This window comes from Acanthopagrus latus, chromosome 12 (genome assembly GCF_904848185.1).
Source record: "Acanthopagrus latus isolate v.2019 chromosome 12, fAcaLat1.1, whole genome shotgun sequence".
Lineage (NCBI taxonomy): Eukaryota > Metazoa > Chordata > Actinopteri > Spariformes > Sparidae > Acanthopagrus > Acanthopagrus latus.
In genome coordinates, this window is record NC_051050.1 from 10,018,764 (window position 1) to 10,038,397 (window position 19,634).

Consider the following 19,634-nt stretch of genomic DNA (forward strand, 5'->3'; position numbering starts at 1 on the left):
TTACACCGGTTTTATGGCAGTTTCTTGTGTGTTCAGGTCCTCGGCTTATAAAATGTGCGTGATCATTGTCAGCAGAAGAACAGCCTGCTCCTGTTGATCATTAAAGGATCTATTATGCTTTCTGATTTTCCTTGCCCTCAGCGTTTTATCTTGTACAGTATGTCTCATGTTTGTAAAAGACTGAAAGGTTAAAGTCTGGACCAACAGGAGCTCCTCTCTCCCACAGAAAAAACTATCCCTGAAACGCCTCGTCACATTCTTGCCTTTAATTCCGCAACTTTGCGACATCACACTGTGTCATCATGTCACACATTTGCACACAGCAATTTCTGCCTAGCGGCTTGTTTGGCACGTTAGAATTGATCTAAGACAGCTGCAGCACTGGTGTTGTTAATGGTGCTGGCTCAGGCGTGTGTGAGCTGACCAATCAGACTGGAAGACTGGAGTATTCAGAAGAGGGGGCCTTCAAGAAACAGCACTGGACGGTATGAGGAAACTGATAGTGATATTCCAAAATAAAATGATGAGCTCTTTTTAAAGAGCACAACTGTATTGCGCGAAAGTAAGACTCAAAGAGGATTGAAAAGAGATTAAAAAAGGAAGAATTGTGATCCTCTTTTAGTTTCTACTCCACTGACTGTTGTTTGAGCTCAACACAAAGACATCTTTAAGAAATGTTTTTATTAAAAATAAGTCTTTGACAGTGCATGGCAAAAAAGAGGCTGGCATGAGTGTGGCAATAATACTGAGTTGATCAAGAACTGAGGAAACTAAACATGGCTTTGTTAATACTGTGCAGACTACTAGAAACAGTTAGACATCTCGCTGCCGCAATCAAAGGAAAGGGGAAAGTGTTCAACAGCGAGTGACACCTGCGTCTGTGCAGGAAGGTCAATGTTATTACAGTACAGCCACTATAATTTACCAGCTGACATAAATACTTTTGAGGAAGTAACACATCAACTTTACACAGTTACAGTTTTGTAGAATACAAACATTACACATTGGAGCTAACTTAAAATTCAGCTACATGAAATCAGAATGTTTTTTACAGTAAATGCTTCACTCAGTTTATGTTTCACTTCCTTGTTCAGCAACAGTTACAAAAATATACCATATCCATCACAACTATTGACGTGTTTTCAGGAATTAGTCAGACTGTGGTTCTGACTAACTTGACTAATTGTTGCTATAAGAAACCAGTGAGGTCATGTACTGTATGTGTCACAGTATTGCAGTGAAGTTGTGCAACAAGTGGAAAAAAGCCTTGAAAGGACAATGAGAAACAGCTGCCTAAGCATTAATAATGGATTCTGATTACTTTGAATAGTACTTGACAGCTCCTATAGGTAGCTGGTTGGTGTGTTCAGTTTAAGTTGGTTCAGTGAATTGACCTCAATAAAATGGCATTCATTCATTTCCTACAAAAAAGAAACAATTTCTTTGACAAATGTGCATATTTTTGTCCTCGTGAGCAGGTCACAGGTGCCTTAGTTGTCCCCTCAATGGTACACGCATCACATTTACACCCTTCTCACCAAGAAAACACCTGTAAGGCACAGTTTGTCTTAGAGTTGCCTCCATCAAACCCAGTACTGGTTCTCTTTAAGAGTCGGCGTCGGGGACCTAGATCTCACAGAGGTCCTGACGGCTGCACCACCACGGCTTTCACGATTGTTCCCGACTCTAATTTTCCCTTCACCACCTGATCCGTCTGCTTCAAATGGCCCCCAGAAGGTCATCCCAGGAGCCAGACTCCTCCTTCTGGGGTTTATGGATACTCTGGGTGAGGCAGGGCAGCTTCTAGGGCCCAGCGGGGTGACCACCACGGAGGGCATAGCCAAGCTCCGCTCAGCCCGGGCCAGGTAAGGGCTGTCCTCAGTGGGTAACGTCACCGCAGCGAGCTGCTGGAGGATCCGCAGCCGGGCTTTCTCCTTGCGGCGGCGGAACACAAGAATCAAAACTACGAGGATTACGATGAGGAGTAAACAGGCCAGCAGTGGCAGGATGATGAGGAGAGGGTCGGAGGCGGGGCGAGGGAGGACCTCGACCTGGACCGGGTGGGTGTCTGGAGGGCTAACTGGACTGTGTTTGTCCGAGGCAGAGGGGGTGTGGGGCTGTGGGGCATGACTGTGAGCCCCTCCTGCTCCATCTGCGCCGCTCCCCGATCTTCCTCCATGACTGCGCGTGTGGTTCCCCCAGCGACCATGAGGCCTCAGCCTGTGCTGCGTCCGGTTGTGGTTCTTATTTGACAAAATGTGGGGGGGCAAACCAGCCCCGGCCCCACCATGCGTTGCGGATCCCCCTCGTCCACCTCTCCCTCCTTCGGTTGTAGACCTGTTTTGTGTGGGCACATGGGTTGTCGTGTGTTCCCGACTCGCACCATCCGCTTTATTTGAACCGCTCGGACCATGATACATCTGGTGGTGGGGAAAGATGGTGAAGTGGAGCTCTCCTTTCGCTGGTTGGACGGTCCCAGCCTTCACTAGGAACATGAAAGAATCGTTGAGAGGTGTGGCGGGGGCGTGGCCTCGGGCGGTTGCAAGTGCTGATTTGTTGTTGAGGAGCTGGTTGTCACCGTCACTGAGGGTCTCCTCGATGGCGACCCGGCCTTGCACCACATCTCTGAATGTAAACGACTTCAGGACCTCTGATGCTCGGTTGGGGTCGTAGGTCATCTGCATACATGACAGACAGACACAGAAGAGAGGGACGATAAAGAACACTGAAATAAGACAATTAGAGGGGTTTCGACTTTGCTGACCTCCAGTGGCTCAACTTTTCACCTCACAGCACTGATAGACTGGTGTAGACTCAGGTGTGTCAGAAAACCGTGACATCACAAAGTAGGGTATGGGTACAGCGCCCAATTCTGACAATTCAACATCACATTATTAGTGCTGCAGAGTTTTGTCAGAGGTACAGCAGATTTGAAACCTTCGGCCTGAGAGAGTGGAGAAACACTGATGTTCAGCCTGGTGTTGTGTGACTGTTTTAAAGAGTTTAACCTTAAAACAGGTGAGTCAGTCATTTTACAGGCTTACTCATTTTGCTAACACGTTCCTGAGAAGGGTAAATAGACTTCAGCTGTCTGTGTCTTAAACTGAAAGTAATGCAAGACAAGCAGCTGATACGTGGTGAAAATTAATCACGTCACCTTCTTTTAAGCTCTTACAAACACTTTCAACGAGCAGCTTTACCTTCACTAGTTTTCCATGTTTTGGTGGAGACAGAACCTCAAAGACCGGGTTGGCTCGGCTGATTCTCGCCAGCTCAGAGGCGTCGATCATGGCTTTCCCCAGTTTCACGGCGATACCGCTGGGCACCCTCACCGGCTCCCTCAGGTAGATCAGAGGCCGCACAGTCACGTTCACCGTCTGCGCTGTCAAATTTCCATAGTCGACACTTGGAGACGAGGCTGACACCGACACCTGGAAGCTGTCCTCTGATTCGCTGAGCTCAGTCATGTGGTAGACGACACGGCCGAACTGCAGGTCCTCGTGGCGGAAGGTGGTGACTTCCTGGTCGTTAATAGCGATGCGTCCGTGGCGAGGGTGTGAGGTGACGGCGTAGGTGATGTTGGCCGGGCTGCGGCTGTTGGTTTGAGCTGCGAGCTGGTTGGTTGTCAGGACAACAGCGGTCCTGCCTTGAACCAATGACAGGCCAGTGTTATTCACCATGGAGACGGATGGCTTTATCACCTCCAAACTGAAGAGTTTGTAGAGCGGGCGATGATGACCGTCGGTTACGTTGAAATAGAAAACACCAGTTGAGGGCTCACCCTGACGGAGGGAAGACAGGAGGGAAATATAAAAGAAACAAAGAAGAAAAGGAATGAAATGTTAACAGCAATATACACTTCTCTCAACTGCCTCAACTGCAATATCACACAACAGTGGTAAATTCGTAGAAAATAAGAAATGCTGATGAATTACATATCGCAAGCAGGCTAATTATAACATTTAACCTTTTTACGTACAACAAATTTCTATTCTTAAAGCTTTTGTTTGGACAATGACACAGTGGAGGACAACAAACAGAATTCATTGGCGACCCCTAGTGTTAGTATCGGGACACACTGGTAGACAGCGATGCCGGCACATTTTTAAACTTTTGCCATCAGATTCTGTTAATCATCACGTGAAATACGGACACTGTTGGCAAAAATAAATCTCCTGACTGTTCACCTGCTGTATGAAGTGCAGCCGGCCGTGGTTGACGTCGTACTGGGTGAAGGAGGTCACTGGTTCCGGCCTCTCCCCCAGCGTCAGGTAGCCATTGTTGGGCTTACTTATCACCAGGTAGTGCAGCTCCTCTGGAGGGGTGTCATGATCCTCAACCTGGACACAGAGATTTTTTTTTTTTTTTTTTTTTATGAGACTACACCATTATTAAGAAATAACTGGGTAATTGGAAATAATGTATTTTTGTCTTCTATAGGTAGCTTACGTATAGTAGAAGTTCAACTCGTTCCCAAACCTCATTTACTATTTTAATACTTGCCCACCTGCAGACTATCTGGTCCAACTACAACTCTCTCCCCGACAACGACCTTCATATTCAGGGCTCTGCTCCTGATGAGTGGCGGCTGGTCGTTTACTGGCGTCACTGTGATGTTGAACTTCTCCGTCACAATCAGGCCGTCCTTGACACGGCGCTGAGAAGTCACATCTACTGACTGAGGGGAGGATGATGAGGCTGAATAGAGAGGGGAAAAGGAGGAAGAGGAGGAGGAGGAGGAGGAGGAGGAGGAATCAGAGGAGAAAGCAGACAAGGAATTGGAGTAGGGAGAGGGGGAGGAGGGATCCAAAGGAGCCACCCAGGCCCGGAAAGTGAAGCTGTCGCTCGTTGTCTCTGAGTCATCGTGGACGTATGTGATGCCAAACTTGTTTAGGGTGACCTGGGAGAAGTCAGGCTGGGTCCTGAAGAAAGAAACACGCAGTTATTTACCTAATATTGTTAGGTTGGTTTTGAAGAAGGGAGGAGTGTAATTTCAGCGAACTGAAATATGCACCTGGTGAGGTTGTATCCTCGTACAGACAGAGCCCCGTGGCGCGGAGGGGAAATCACACGGTACAGGATGTGGTGGTCTTTCCTCTTGGGCTCGGTGATTTGCTCGAGGAGATTGGAGGCATCAAGTTTAGACCTGTCAATCATCACTTTCCCCCCCTCAGCCACCACAGCACCTGAATAATAGATATAAAACACCTCAGCTGGTCCTCTTGACCTTATATTCTTCCTGTGTGTGGCAGTGTTTATTATCCACACAGTCACAAAGTACCTGCGTTGTTCAGTAGTCTGGTCTTGTGTTGAGGGTTGTCGTGATGCTCGTTGGCCTGGTAGGAGATTAAGATGGTGAAGGTGTGCGGAGGAAGGAAAGCAGGAGGAGAGGACACGGTGAAAGAGAAAGAGTCTGCAGCCGACCATCCCACTGACTCTGGCTTCTTCTGATCATACAGGATGACCCCATCATTCACCTGAGAGACAGGGGCAAAGAAATGAGGAGGGAGAATTTTATCTGAATCAGCAAAAATTTGCCTTTAGCCGCAGAGGCAATAATTCATCCCTACCATGCTCTGTGTGAACGTGAAAATGTCTTGCGTGGAGTTGTCGGGCATATGTCGGACCAGACGACCAAGTTTTGGAGGAGCGGTCACTGCGAACACCACAGAGTGGTTTCGTTTGATGTCGTGGACATCGTTGGTTACGGCCAGAAGCTCCTGCTCAGTGATTGGTGTCACAGAGCCTTCAAAGGTAGCAAAGACACAATGAGAGTTAGAGGGAAAGCAGAGAAGAGGCAGTTAAGGATCATGGTTAAATGTATTTTATACAGCCCGAAAATAAGCACACAGACTGAGAGTATGTGAAATTTATGAATAAACAGGCAACTGAGGGACCTTTTGGTGACGTTTTTCATAAAAGCATTTTAAAAAATATTCTTCAATATCTGAATAAATATAATTTTAACTTTTGTCATCACTTTGATTATTGAAAATTAAATTTTTTAAAGCCTGAAAAGCAGGTAAGTGCTTTTGCAAGTAATCCAAAAGTATCAATATTAGATTACATTTTTTTGTGACCCAACTGATTACAAAAGTAATTACAAAACAATGTCATCTGTAGTCTGTATCTAACTACATTTTAAAATATTCTGAGCCAACTGTTTTATGTTTATATATTTATGATCACAAGGAATATATATTGTTAAAGATACTGTTATTACTGTCTATCTATCATAATAGCAGCTGCACTTATGTAACCTTGATCAGACAGAGTACAGATAAGCGTGTGTTTACAGGTGAAAACCACCAAACCCTGGAGAGTGCCACTACCAGCCTGGCACTGACTGGTCCCAGAGGAACTGTAATCTGTTTGTGTTTGCCAAAGCACAAAGCAGCGTGCTAACTCTCAGACATGTGATGCCACCCAGTGCCATTGCTATATTACTGCACTATGCTGGATAGCTTCACCTGTCAGGTTCTTTATGAATCAAAGGAAGAATGTTTAGAGTATCTTTTCATGACGTTTAGTGCTCTGAATGCTAATGACAAAAGTTGTAGATAAACAGGCTGGTTTCACTGAATTCAAGAGTTTGGATTAAAAAAAAAACTAAACTAAAAGAGTTTGGATTTAAAAATTAATTATACTGTACAGGTTTTTTTTTTTTTGTAAACCTTACCTGGGTAGACCTCCATCGGACGATTCCTCAGCAGGGTGAGGACCAGAGAGTGTGCAGTTGTGCTGAAGATCTGGCGAGGTGCGAAGTTCACGCCGTCGTTCACCTGGAAGTGAAAGCCACCCGTCAGAGCACCTGCACAAGAGCAGAGTCAACGTTAACAAACACAGGGATTATACCTTCATCTGAAAATCTGAAAATCTAGAGGAAAATGCTCCAAATAGCAAAGTGTGCTTACCACTGTGAACAAACACCAGTTGTCCAGTTTGTATGTGATCCTGGGTGAAGTTGAGGATGTGTCTGGAGGGGGCGCTCTTCAGGACCAGGTGGCCGTTGCTTGGTGGTGTGATGACGAACTCCAGCCCGTCAGGATGAGTGTCTGAGTCCTCTGCACTGAGCTCATTCACGGTGATTTCTGTCACTGAGCCCACCCACACCTGAGGCAACGAGAGGAAAGGTGGAAGGAAAGGACAGGAAGATTATCACCTATAAGACGATGTTCAGATGAACATGTCCCGTCCTGTGAGTGTATATTGTCGCTCCCCACCTTCAAACCCTTGTTGACTGTCACAACAGGCGTCTCATCGTTGACAGGATTGACATTGACGTGCACGGTGCAGGGCAGGCTGTGCTTCCTGATTTCTGTCTGGTTGGCCACGATGGTGAAGTTGTCTCCCTGTGTGTCGCTGCCATCGTGGATGTAAGAGATGTACTCACGTTCCACCTGCGAACAGAAGCAAGATGGAGAAGATACCAACATGATACTCATCCAATAATGGTGAGCGAAACAACAGGAGACTCTCTCTCTCTCTCAGGCCTCATGATGACACAATGAAATTAACTATTAGGGATGACTTTCCTGTAGATGCCCTGGAGGAACACTCAAGTGCTGCTCTGAGAGATGGGCATCGTTAATGATCCACCTCTACTGGATCAGACCTCAACACTCTTTACAGCATAGATCTTCTTAATTACCTGTTTGAAAGGAACAATTTCCTCAGCGTACGTGTGTGTGTGTGCTCAGTCAAACCTCAGTGTGAGTGAAAGCAGTGATGGGCATCCCCGGGATCCGGCTGTGCTCCAAGTGTCCGTGTCGTGGTGGAATGATGACCTGGTACAGGAAGTTCATCTCTGAGAAGTGGTGATTGGTGACCCTGATGATGTCAGAGGTCAGCGGCAGGGACGAGCCCTCATCAAGCGTCAAGTCAGACACCTACGAAGTCAACCAGAAGATTGATTAACTGATTGTTGAACTTCTCATGCAACTTCTTTCCTTTTTTGAGGATCTGGATAGCTCGACACACATTCTTACCTGTAGGGGGAGCAGGATAGGGATGATATCAATCAGCAGCCTGACGGGTCCGACCTTTGTGAGCCCGTTTGTTGCCTCCAGCAGAACAGAGTCATTGGTGCTTCCTGCAGCCTGCTGATGGTAAACGATCATTCCCTGGTTGATGTCCTCCTGGGTGAAGGAGGTTGTTGGCTGCTCTCTGATGCCCTGTGCAGAGGAACGGATCAGAATAAATCAAAGTGCTATCTGTGAGTGAATCTTTTGACACTTGAATGTTGGGTTTCTGTGACTGAATGTAAAACTGTCACCCACTTTCTTGAGCTCTACAGGACTTTTTAGAACTTTGCTTTCATTAAAATCAGTAAAATGGGGTTTTAAATATTTAGTACATCTCTATAACCTTAAATATGCATTACTAACTGAGGAACAATTGGAGTTAAAGTTTTAAAAGAAAAACCCCTAAGTAACCATTAATAAGATGTTCAACATTCAGAATCATCAGATTTGGGTGGGTTGGGTTTGGTCAGATTGGAGCCCAATAACTTATTTGGCTTTAAACGTAACAAAATCTGGTCTAAATGTTGGCTTAAAGAAGACTGTACTTGATAGAGGTGCTGCTGTTCTCCATTGTTGTTATGGTGATTGTCGTTGGGTGGAAACCTCAGAAGGGAGCCCAGGGCGGGAGGACTTTGGACAGTAAATACAATTTCTGAGGGCTGGCTGTCCTCATGAACCACCTGTTCCAGGAAAACAGTACAACTTAGAAAATAAGGCTAATGCTTAAAAAATATTTATTACATTACATACTCTTTGACATTGATGCTTTTGATGTCTTTTATCATTTTATTTGTCTACATGTGCTGTGTGATGATAACTGGCTCACCTCCAAGTGCTCCCTGCTTATGGAGACATTCTCTCCCTCGGCCACCACCACTGGACGGTTATTTATGACCGTTGGCGGCCTCTGGTGACTCTCCAGGTAGATTTTCACAGGCACCCCGATGTCCAGATGCACCTCCCTCCTCCCTCTCTCCAGTCGCCTCTCCATACTCTTCTCCGTTGCTCTTGCCGTCACATTGAACCCATCTGACAGCTCCTGGCTGCCATCGTGGTGATACACCAAGCGCCCAGCCACCAAATCTCTCTGGGTGAATATTGAAATTGCATCTGCTTCTGTTACAGTCTCTCGATCTCCATCGTTAAAGCAGAGCACACCGTGTTTGGGTGGAAGGAAGACCTCGAACGTCACTTCCTGTGGGTCTCGGATGTCGAGGTTGCTGAAGACGCTGAGGTTAGCAGAGGTCAAGGTTGTGATCCCACCTCGCTGGACCGTAAGGCCTGTGTTGTTCTCAACCTGGAGGTAAGGATCCTGAGCCATCACCTACACCAGCAAGTTACACAGCAGAGACACAAATGTATTATTTAAAGCAGCATCACTAGGCTTTAATGCTGTATAATTGAATTATATTCTATATTTGTACATTTTTCTGTTTTTCACAAACGTAATCATCCTCTTTTGTCTCTTCTGTTATATAGTTTTATCTTGTTTTTTTTTTTTTGAGGGGGGGGGGATAATTAATAACCAGTAAATAATGTAGAAGGAGTTCTTTACATATTAAAGTAAAACCATCACAAACACACAAACAAAGACAAAAACTTAAATATCTAAATACGAAACAAACTATCATAACTTGAAAAAAACAAACATTTTGCCCCCAGCATTTTTCCTGTAAGAACAAATACATAAAACCATAAAATACATCAAGTGTGAAGATATCATAATCACCTCCAGCAGTGTTGATACGTAATGTTTCCCATCTGTTACGAAGAGCACAAAACGCCCAAAGCTTACTCCTCTGTGGACGAACAGCACCTTTTTCTGAGCAAAGAGAAAAGAGGAGGAGATGATGACAGAAGAGTAAAATGCTGCTGCAGGTGAAAAAAAAAAAGAAACTTCTCTGTTTTGGCACCTCAGTGGTGGAACGAACGCTCGAAACAATGTCAGGACAGCAGAGTCACTCACCAAAATCAAGACTCATATGTTCAGACTTCACCTCGACTCCGCATAGCATGAGTTAAACTGAAGAAACATTAGTATTACTCTCACTGTTGTAACTACTTTATCCAGAAGTCAAAAGCAGTGTGGTTATCAGATCTTCAAACAGCATCTGAACCTGCCTCCCTGCACACCTGACCAGAATTGGGACTACAATTCTTGCAGCTTTTCCAATACTCATAATTTAAAAGTTACGCCCACTTCATGCAGCTGTTGGCCAGGTGTGTTTACAGGAGAGCAACTATGGGTTTGAACATCTCCCTTAAGCTCCCTTAATTCAGTTTCCACCCAACTGCTTCACTTTACAACCAGGTGTAGCACATAAATACCTATAAGGACAGACTATCTGAAAGTGTGCGCTTGTATCCTCATTTTTATGATTCACTGCATCCCTGTGTGATGTATTTGTATGTATGACAAACGGTTTTTCACCCTTTAGAGTCACATTTCCTGTGAAGTAGTTCAACTATTGAAAAGCTTCATCAGTTCTTCTGGAAAGCTGGAAGGCTTTTAACCCCATTATTTGGATCAGTAAGACGATCACCTGAGGTTTGTGGAAATTATGACTTGTGAGTCCTAAATATTTTGCCACCTGTACAACCATAGCTCTTGACAAATAAGGTGTGCTCACCTGCTCGAGGTCCCGCTGTGTGAACTCGTACAGCTTGTGACTAGTATCGCTGGCCAGCACTAACTCTCCCATGGGAATCCCTCTCCGCGTGTACACCAACCAGCTGTCCTCAAAGTCCGAGTCATCGTCTCGGTAGCGAAGGTCATCCAGCGTCACCAACCTCTGCCCGTCTCGGGCCACATGGAAGACTTTATCGACAACCCTGACAGGTCTCTGATCATTGACGAGCTGCACAGAGATGTTAAAGGTGTGCTCGGCTTTGTTTTTATCCTCCTTCTTGTTGGTGAGCTTGTGTGGTTTGTAAACCATTATTTGAAAAGTGAAGGAATCCTGCTTGGTTTCGCTGTCATCGTGAACGTACATGATCCTCTCCTCAATGATATCGTGATTTGAGAATGTTTTAATGTTGTCGTTAATGGAAGTTGAGTTGGAGAGGTTGATCCTCCGTATCTGCCCGTGTCTGGGGCTCACTGTAATGCTGTAGTGGACCTCCCGGTTACTTGCTGTGTGAGTGAACAGGATATCTTTATTGATGACTTTACTTCCTCCTTCCATGATTGACAGGCCTTTGTTTACAACAGTGATGGCAGACGACTCAGCCTTGATGTTGATTCTGAAGTCATACGCCGCTGAGTTGGCATGTGATGAAAACACCTGAAAGCTGAACGTGTCTCTTGTGTCATCCTGGAGCCTGGTGAGCAGCTCGTACTTCACCAAACCATCTGTGATGTTCCTCTGGCTGAAGGTTGAGTTCCTTTGCAGAACTACGTTGTTGAGGAACAGCCTCCCTTTCTTTGGTGCCGTTAGGAGCCTGAAGAAGAGGTCGCTCTCATTGAGCTTAACACCTTTAGAAATCGCATGGAGGTCCTCGGGAGTGACAGCGGCAGCCTGAACACCGTTCAGCTCCATCTTGCTGCGTGTGACCTTGAAGTGGATCCAGCGTACAGCAATAATGAAAACAACCTCCTCCATGGCCTGGGAACCAATGCTGATTTTACATTTGAAGTGATCAGTGATGTTGCTCCGAGTCTGAAGGCCATGGTAAGTGTTAACATATCTGATCTGTTCTTTTTCTAGAAGCTTCTGAGAGAAGGAAGTTGTCAGTTTCCATTCGCCACTTGAGTTCAGCCACTGGAGCTCCCCATACTGTGGCAGCGTTGTAACGTCATAGACAATGTCCACTGCCTGATCAGCCACATTTACTTCTACTGCAAGGTGATCTGTTGTGATGATGGAAGCCCCGCCTTGGTATACCTCCAGCCCGGTGTTATTCACTAGTTTGTGTTGGAGTGGCACCGCCATAATCCTCAGTACTACTGTGTTGCTCAGCTGTGGAAAAGAGAGGGGCATTATGACTAAGAGACTACAGCCATGAGCAGCACTGTGAGGCTGTATTCAGGCACAGTTGTGGTTTTAATGTTCAACAAGCTAACATAGTCACAAAAATGCTGACAAACTGATGTTTAACATGTTAGCCTGTATTTGCTTACTAGCCCTAAACACAAACTATAGAAAACTGTCCAAACTGTCAAAATTTCAGTCATGACCAAAGTCACCCCTAAAGCTAGCTAACACTCTTTATGTTACAGCTTATGGATTTACTTCAAGCTGTACTGTACTTACTTTCTCCCCATCGCTGACCCTGAATGCCAGCCTGGAGGTGGGGACCCCAGTGTGGACATAACTGATCTTACCCTCCTCCAGATCAGTCAGGGAGAACAAATTAATAGCCCTGGAAGACAAATACAATCAAATTAACTGTTTTGTTCTGTTTTGTTAATCTAGTTATCATCACAATATTGTATTATAAGTATGTCTGTAGAGTTTTGCTGATGAAGTTTCCCAGGTCATGGTAATTTTAGTTAATTGTCATTGTTGTACTGTAGGCAACTGGACATGTTTCAATTTCATGAATATGAATAAGAAACTGAAACACATACATTTCCCACAGTACAGCACTTTGTTGAGTATTGATATGTGTGTGTGTGTGTATATATATATATTTTTTTACAGTTTTACATTTAACATTTAACAACAGTCAATGAGTCACTCATACTCTACAGCATTTCAGGCATCTTTCTTCTTCTAGCCTGGCCCTAATATAGATATTACATAAATAAAGATAGGCACTTCTCCAACAGACCTCTATGACTGGTTGTAAGAAGATTTACGATGCACTGTAAAGCCTCACAAGCCATAGCACAAACCTGCCGGGGTAATCCTGGTGCTCAAGATGTCCGACCTCCGTGCTGAGGTTTCCCAGGGAGCTCAACACCAGATCTGCAGGACTGCTGTCAGGGTCCGACACTCTTAGCACATCTGTTGTCAGCTGGGGACATTATGGTTTTATTATTATTCAGTTTGTACTTAACGCACATATTCATACCATCTGGGCATTCCTTTATACCTACCGGCCGTTTGGACTTCTCCACTAGAGTGAAAAGGTTTCCCTCCGGCAGGCTGAGCACAGGTGCATCATTTACAGGGCTGATGCTGATATCAAAGCGGTGCAGGCGGTTGCCCTTCAGAAACATGGGCAGCTCCTTCTTTTTACTGGAGAAGACTGAAAACATGAAGAAGTCCTGATTGACCTCTGACCCACTGTGAACGTACATCACCCGGCCCTGCCACAGGTCCAGCATACTGAAAGTCCGGCTGGCCTCTTCTGCTCCTATTGTGATAGTCCTTCCCTGCCCCAGAATGCCTTCATGATCTGGACTGAGGTCCAACCGGAGCTGGCCGTGGACAGGCTGCCCCTCAATACGAAACATCAACTGGGATGGATGAATGCCCAATTTTCGGAAATCCAGATTCACCTAGAAGGGAATACAAAAAAGGAACTCGACCTATACATCCTGAGAAAACTGAATAACTATGTAATAATGATAATATTTACATTCATATAGAAGAAACCTGTCAAATAACTAAAAGTGACGTAGACAACCGGTCTTACCCTCATGTGTTTGGGCTCCAGTGGTGCCCGGCCTCCCTCCGCTACCTCTAGCTTTCTCAGCAACAAAAAGTTAGGGTTCCTCTTGTTGTTGGTAATTGGTCGTGTGGTTGTAACATCAACATCAGGGCGATCTGTTGGACCAGTGGTGGCCACTGCATCTGCAGCTAGCTCTGTCTTGCAGCCCACTGTGATGTCCTTGGTGATGACAGCTTGAGGTAGGCCCATTCTTTGAGTGTTCACCCTAATTTCTCGGAGACAGCCTTTAAAGGAGCCGGCTCGCCTTGCCTCTCTACGGGCTTCTTCGTTCAGCCCTCCAAGGAAGAGTGGCCCATTGAGCTGGATGACCTGGAGCTCGAGACTCAGGTCAGCCCTGACCAACTCCTCACCCACCTTCAGCTGGACACTGTGGGGCAGCAGGTGTAGCTGGATTGGGTACCAGGTGTGGTTGCTGAGGACATATGTTAGAGAACGCAGCTCAATCTTACTCCCACCTCTATTTCCCACTGTTGCCACCAGGTGACCATCTCTGATCTCTATGGAAACAAACCCTCCCTGGCTGCCAGAGCTATACAGAACCATGCCATCTTCTTCTCTTGCAGAGGGGTGCATGTGGCATTCAAACACCCCCTCCTGTAGCACCTCCCACGGCGGGAGAGAAATAAAGGCTTTAGAGCTGAAAAAACTGACAGAATCTTCTTCTGTTGCTGAAAACTGTGGACTACAGCCCAAAGATACCTCATGGACACTCTTATATCCAGAATAAGGCCTCAGGCTGGCAAGCAGGTTATGTTCATTGAACACAACTTCATCTACACAACCTCTAAACCCGGAGGAGATGTTGAGAAGGTGTTGGTGGTTCAGTCCAGCTGCCCCACCAACAAAAAGACCATCCTCGACACTCAGCTCCAGATCTGGTCCTGGCATTCGGAGACTGGTATGAGAGTTTCGGTCCACGGTCATGGTGACATTATGGCGGTCATGGGTCAGCTTCATGGAGTGCCATGCCAGGTCGCTGAGATGGATGCCCTTTTCTGAACGAAGAGAGCGCTCACCTGAGCCCAGGTCCAGGCGTACCTGAGGGATATAAGAGGATGCGAGGAAAGGAATGAAAGCCAAGACAGATGAAATGGAAGCCTTTTAATATGTGTTTATATGCCAAACACAAACTTTAATTAGTAAGACATTGAGTTTCAAGACAGGCAAAACACATAAAAGCAGACAAAAACATAGTGATTAGATCTTAAGTGTGCGCAACCATAAACAACATCAAGGGGCTTGTTAACTGTAGATCTAAGGACTAGTCCACAAACACAAATGCAACCAAACTCTTTCATGAGCAGCTCCCTTGCCATGCTGGAGTTTTCATTAAACTATTGCGGTCTTCTCTTTAAACGTAGGTCATGAAGGAACTTGTTCTAAAATGAAGCCAGTGCCAGGGGGTTATTTTTTTTTCTCTCTGGAAGCAATCTGACACCAACAGTGTGTGTTCAGTCTTCTCTCAGGCCCTCCTCAGGATAGTAAATGCCAATATATATGAGCTAAAATGACCCAGGGGAAAAATACCTTATCTTGAAGGTGTTAGACATCTTTATGTGAGAGCCTCTGGACGGGCTTAGTTCAACTCACTGGATCTACATTAACAGATTTGTCATGCTTGTTGTTTTCAAGTTCACTACTGTCCTTTAGCCTACCTGCAGGCGACCAGAGATCAGCTCCAGCAGCAAGAAGTCTCTGCCTCCAGCTGCCAAAAACAGCAGCCCTGTCTGACTGGAGGTTCGAAAACGTACATGGAGCAATGTCTGAATGGACGCCTCCATTGTCCGTAGGTGGATGTAGCCATCACCGTAGAATGACACTACAACAATGAAAACAAACAAGAAGTCCATAAAGCTTTACCGAAAGTTTTTACTGACACTTTATGTGATAACAAAGTGGCAATACTGATAAGAACTAATGGCAGAACTTCTTGGAAAACTGGAGATTTGATCTGGGCAGAGATATATTCTAATTGTTTTTAATGACATTCTCAGTTAAATGTACATACAAACAATCTACTGACACAACAACATTTAGTGACCAAAGGCCTTCCGCCTCCAAAGGATTTTCCACTAATTTGTATTGACTGGCTTGTCAATGTGGTGTCTACTGTGCACTTTACACCTGCTATCTGAATTCAATTAATGACAACTAATGCATTCTGGTGCGGGCCATTCTGACATGTTCTGATGCTAATTAGACTTCACTGTTGACCCAAATGACGCAGACTGCACATTGAGTTGTACAAACATTTCTCAATGGCTTTACTGCTCTTAAAGCAAAAATAATGTCATTAGTTGGTACAGCGCTCAGGGGGTGCGAAAGCAAATTTGGTCCGGGTAGGCAAGGGGCCGCACAGCCACACACACTAGACCCACATACAGCACTGACTTACGGTCAAGAGCTGGTCCAGATCTGCTAGCCTGAACACAGGTTCCAATTACATAGGCCTGGGTTCAAGGCCAAAATAGGGCCAGCTTTAATCTAGTGTCTCTGTGATGTGGTGCAAGTGCAAAGTCAAAATAATTCAGATATAGTGGTTTGGAAACATATATGTACATATTTTTACGGCGATTCATCTCATAGTGGTTGAGAAATTTCAGTCTGGGCCAAAGAGGATGTCCATTGACATACCCAGAGTCACGCCGTATTCATGCTTACAAATGCATGAAGCAATTCTGCTGCATTTATATTTAAATGTTTTCCTCTGGCATGCTTTGATCTAAATACATTTATTTATTGATGTACAACTCTTAATAGGGCTGGGTGTAATGGCTCAAAAATAATATTGCAATTAATTACATCACTTTAACTGTATCGCAGCCTTTGAAACCAGGTATGATATCAGGATATAACAGTTTCCAAACTCTAAGATGATAAATAGTGGCATATCACAATAAAATGATATGATATCAATATAGTTTGCCCTAACACTTTTCTAGGATTCTCTAATTGTGTGTCTATGCAATTACAATGCACAGTCTTGATTTTTAATCAATTTGACCTACAAAGCAGCTGTATCGGAGCACTCTTTCAAATGACCATCAGGCCATGGAAACAGGTCAGAGAGGTCAGGAGATGTGTGTGTTTGTGTGTTTATTGTTGGTGATGGCTGACACTCAAAAATCTCTAAATCTCTCTAAACAGTACAACAGTATGGAGTTGCAGTGAGACTGAACAAAAAAATAATAATAAAGGAGTTTAAAAAATAAAGGAGCTTAAAAGATTCAAACTGAGTAATAAAAGACAATAAAAAGGGTTAATTGGTGTTACTGGGAGAAAAACGGAAGAAAAGACATTTAATGAATGAATTAGTCAGAAATTATCCATTATAATTACAGAACAGCCATCAATTTATGTGCCCACATCACAAAAAACAATTTGTCACCACAGGTGGTTAATGCATCTGTCATGTTGGATAACATTGCTAATACAGTAACAGTTGAGAAAGCAGTTTGAGAAAGCAATTATGGCTAACGTTAGGTTAAGTCTTTTTAGTAAATCTTTTGTTGTTGTTGCTATAAATAAGTACAAATTTGCTTTAAAAAAATTGAATACAATAGAAAAAGCATCATCTTTTGCTTCTGTTTGTCTGTACTCTATATTTTTATCCTGCACTGGTCTCATTTGTCTGAACAGCTTATCAATTTATTGCCATTAAATCCGTTTGCAGCTCTGGCTGGGAAATGCACTGCATGCAAAAAAACATAGTTTATTATCAAGGCTATTAATGTGTGTTATAAGACTGGTCCCAGTGAGAAGTACTCAGTCAGCAGGCCGGCCCAGCATGCCGCTCTGTATAAAGCCTATAAGCCCGCTGTCAGTATAACCCATGTCTGTCCATCTATCTCTAATCTGCCTCTATGATACCAGTGAACATTGGATTATTAGTAATCTTCCTATCGACACACCTCGAACGTGAATGCAGGTCTTTAATTCACCGTCATGTGCAGGGACGAGGACAGACATGTATAATTGTCTTCACTCTACCTGAAATGTTATTCCTGTACATGCAGCAACCGGTGTTAGCTTTAAGGTGAATAGACGAATAACTGACTGAATTAAACAAACTGTTCATATTTAGAAAACACTTCTACACTGTAAAACTTATAAACCAAACTGTAGGGGGGCGTTTGCTGAGCAGTTTGACAGATCAGGGGCCCATTTTCCCACGGCATTAACACGAGTAAATACAAGCATCCAGCCAAAATATAATCCATTATCCAGCAGCATATTGCCATATGTCTACAGACAATATTAGACTGGATTAAACATTAAGCTGCCAACTGTCACAGATTTTCAGGTTCTCAATCAAATGTAGTCCAAAAAAACAGCACTGCATTAACAACATCACTACTATATCCTGTTTTAATTCATTACAAGGTGATGGGATTCAGGACAACCACAGCTTGTGTATGTCAAAAGACCATAAAAAAAACTTCTGAATGTTTCTCTGAGGGAAAGCTTTTACAGCATTCCTAGTGCCATAATAGCAATGCCACAAATCTTTGAGCTACAATGTTGACGGACAATTCTTTTCAGGTTAAACTTTTGCATCTCACAGTTAGGATGAAGGGTGCTTCTCCCTCCTCTGCAGTGTCTTACCTCCATAAACTTGTCCAGTGGAAACCAGCAGGAGCAGGAACAGATCAGCCACAAAACTCCCCATAGTTAGTTAGGCCCTTCAAATCTAACCAGTGTTTAGTTAAGAGCAACATCTGGCTGCTTGATTGTGCCGTCCATTCTCATAACTGCACATCAGTGGCTCTGCATGTCACCACTCCCACCACCCCTGACAGTCTCTACCCGCTTTGCTAGCTTTGGCTTGCAGCTTTTTAAAAAAAAATGTACCTGAGAGCTGAGCACAGGGAGGTGGAGCTCCACCCTCTGACCCTCCCATTGGATGCTGTGGTGATCAGAACCGAATATGAACACCAGGGGGCGCTGTCATAACACATACAGAGGCAGAGAGGCAGAGAAAAATATGCAGAGGCCCCATAGACACTACAGCAGATTGTTTGTGTATCTTTGTTCATGAGGAAACTGAGACTGTCCCACCTTGAAGACTATTTTGAAAAAGGAAGTCAGCCTGAACTGAACCCATCCTTACCTCAACCCATGGCTTGTGTTGTGGTGAGCTGCTCTCACATATATACATCAAAATGAGCAGCACTGACATTTTACCAATTTCTACTTTAAATTTATCACGATGAATATCAGTGTAGTTATAGGGCTAGTGTGTGTTTTTTTGGTTGACTTGGAGAAATTGTTACTTACAGTCAATAGGTCAAAGAGTCAATGTGGCATCCTGGCTGTAGCAGCATAACTTCAAACCAACCGCTTTACAATTTACTGATGCCAAACTGAGATAAATGTGTTTGTTATGATAGAAAGGTTTATCACGGATCATTCTTTTGAGGGAAAAGTCGTAAAAACAGTTGTATCCAACTTCTATATGTAGACATGCTGCTTTGATGTTCGTATGCACATAATACAGTGTTAACGCATTGCTAATCAACTGGTATGGTAAACAGCAGATAACAGTCCAGGCTAGCAAAACTGGTATTTCAACTTGTTGAAGTGGAACGCAGTCGACTCAGGTATAACGTCATTCCCAGCCACAACCTCTAAAGTAAATGGCACGCGCCACAACAGTATTTTGCAGCGCTGAAGTAGGCGACTGAAGCAATATCTACATATATGTCTCAGCAGTCGAGAAGATCAAGTCAGTCACTTGAGTCAATGTACAAAAGGGATTTTAAATTGTCACAGAAAGAGAATCGTTTTGCCAGCAAAGCTACCGCCAAAGGAAACATTAATGGAAAGAATGGAAAGGTACAGAGTGTGCAAAATGGCTAAAACAGAAGAGGGGGGGAAATGAAAAGAGCAAGAGGTTAGAGGAGGGAAATGTCCTGTGGCTGATTGAGGTAAAGTGGAAGTTTGGGTGTGATTGTTCAAACTGCAGGACACACTGTATCCTGAACCCGTCCC

General features: G+C 44.4%; 1 protein-coding gene across 2 annotated transcripts in view; it reads right to left on the reverse strand.

Moving 5' to 3' along the window:
- Positions 1-664: 664 nt before the first annotated feature.
- LOC119030517 (chondroitin sulfate proteoglycan 4-like) overlaps positions 665-19,634 on the reverse strand; it is a 39,390-nt gene continuing 20,420 nt past the window's right edge. The window contains exons 1-22 of one of the 2 annotated variants that reach the window (XM_037118191.1): positions 18,249-18,461; positions 15,299-15,462; positions 13,608-14,681; positions 13,066-13,470; positions 12,862-12,983; positions 12,278-12,386; positions 10,655-11,983; positions 9,754-9,846; positions 8,851-9,348; positions 8,570-8,704; positions 7,989-8,174; positions 7,707-7,889; positions 7,224-7,400; positions 6,915-7,113; positions 6,680-6,811; positions 5,571-5,746; positions 5,282-5,477; positions 5,015-5,186; positions 4,508-4,922; positions 4,188-4,340; positions 3,201-3,782; positions 665-2,678 (exon numbers count right to left, since the gene is read on the reverse strand). In XM_037118191.1, coding sequence (XP_036974086.1) covers positions 1,584-2,678; positions 3,201-3,782; positions 4,188-4,340; positions 4,508-4,922; positions 5,015-5,186; positions 5,282-5,477; positions 5,571-5,746; positions 6,680-6,811; positions 6,915-7,113; positions 7,224-7,400; positions 7,707-7,889; positions 7,989-8,174; positions 8,570-8,704; positions 8,851-9,348; positions 9,754-9,846; positions 10,655-11,983; positions 12,278-12,386; positions 12,862-12,983; positions 13,066-13,470; positions 13,608-14,681; positions 15,299-15,462; positions 18,249-18,312 — 7,659 coding nt within the window. In that variant the 5' untranslated portion in view covers positions 18,313-18,461 and the 3' untranslated portion in view covers positions 665-1,583. Of the gene's footprint in view, positions 2,679-3,200; positions 3,783-4,187; positions 4,341-4,507; positions 4,923-5,014; positions 5,187-5,281; positions 5,478-5,570; positions 5,747-6,679; positions 6,812-6,914; positions 7,114-7,223; positions 7,401-7,706; positions 7,890-7,988; positions 8,175-8,569; positions 8,705-8,850; positions 9,349-9,753; positions 9,847-10,654; positions 11,984-12,277; positions 12,387-12,861; positions 12,984-13,065; positions 13,471-13,607; positions 14,682-15,298; positions 15,463-18,248; positions 18,462-19,634 lie in introns of those variants that run through there. The other variant, XM_037118192.1, reaches the window with a different exon arrangement.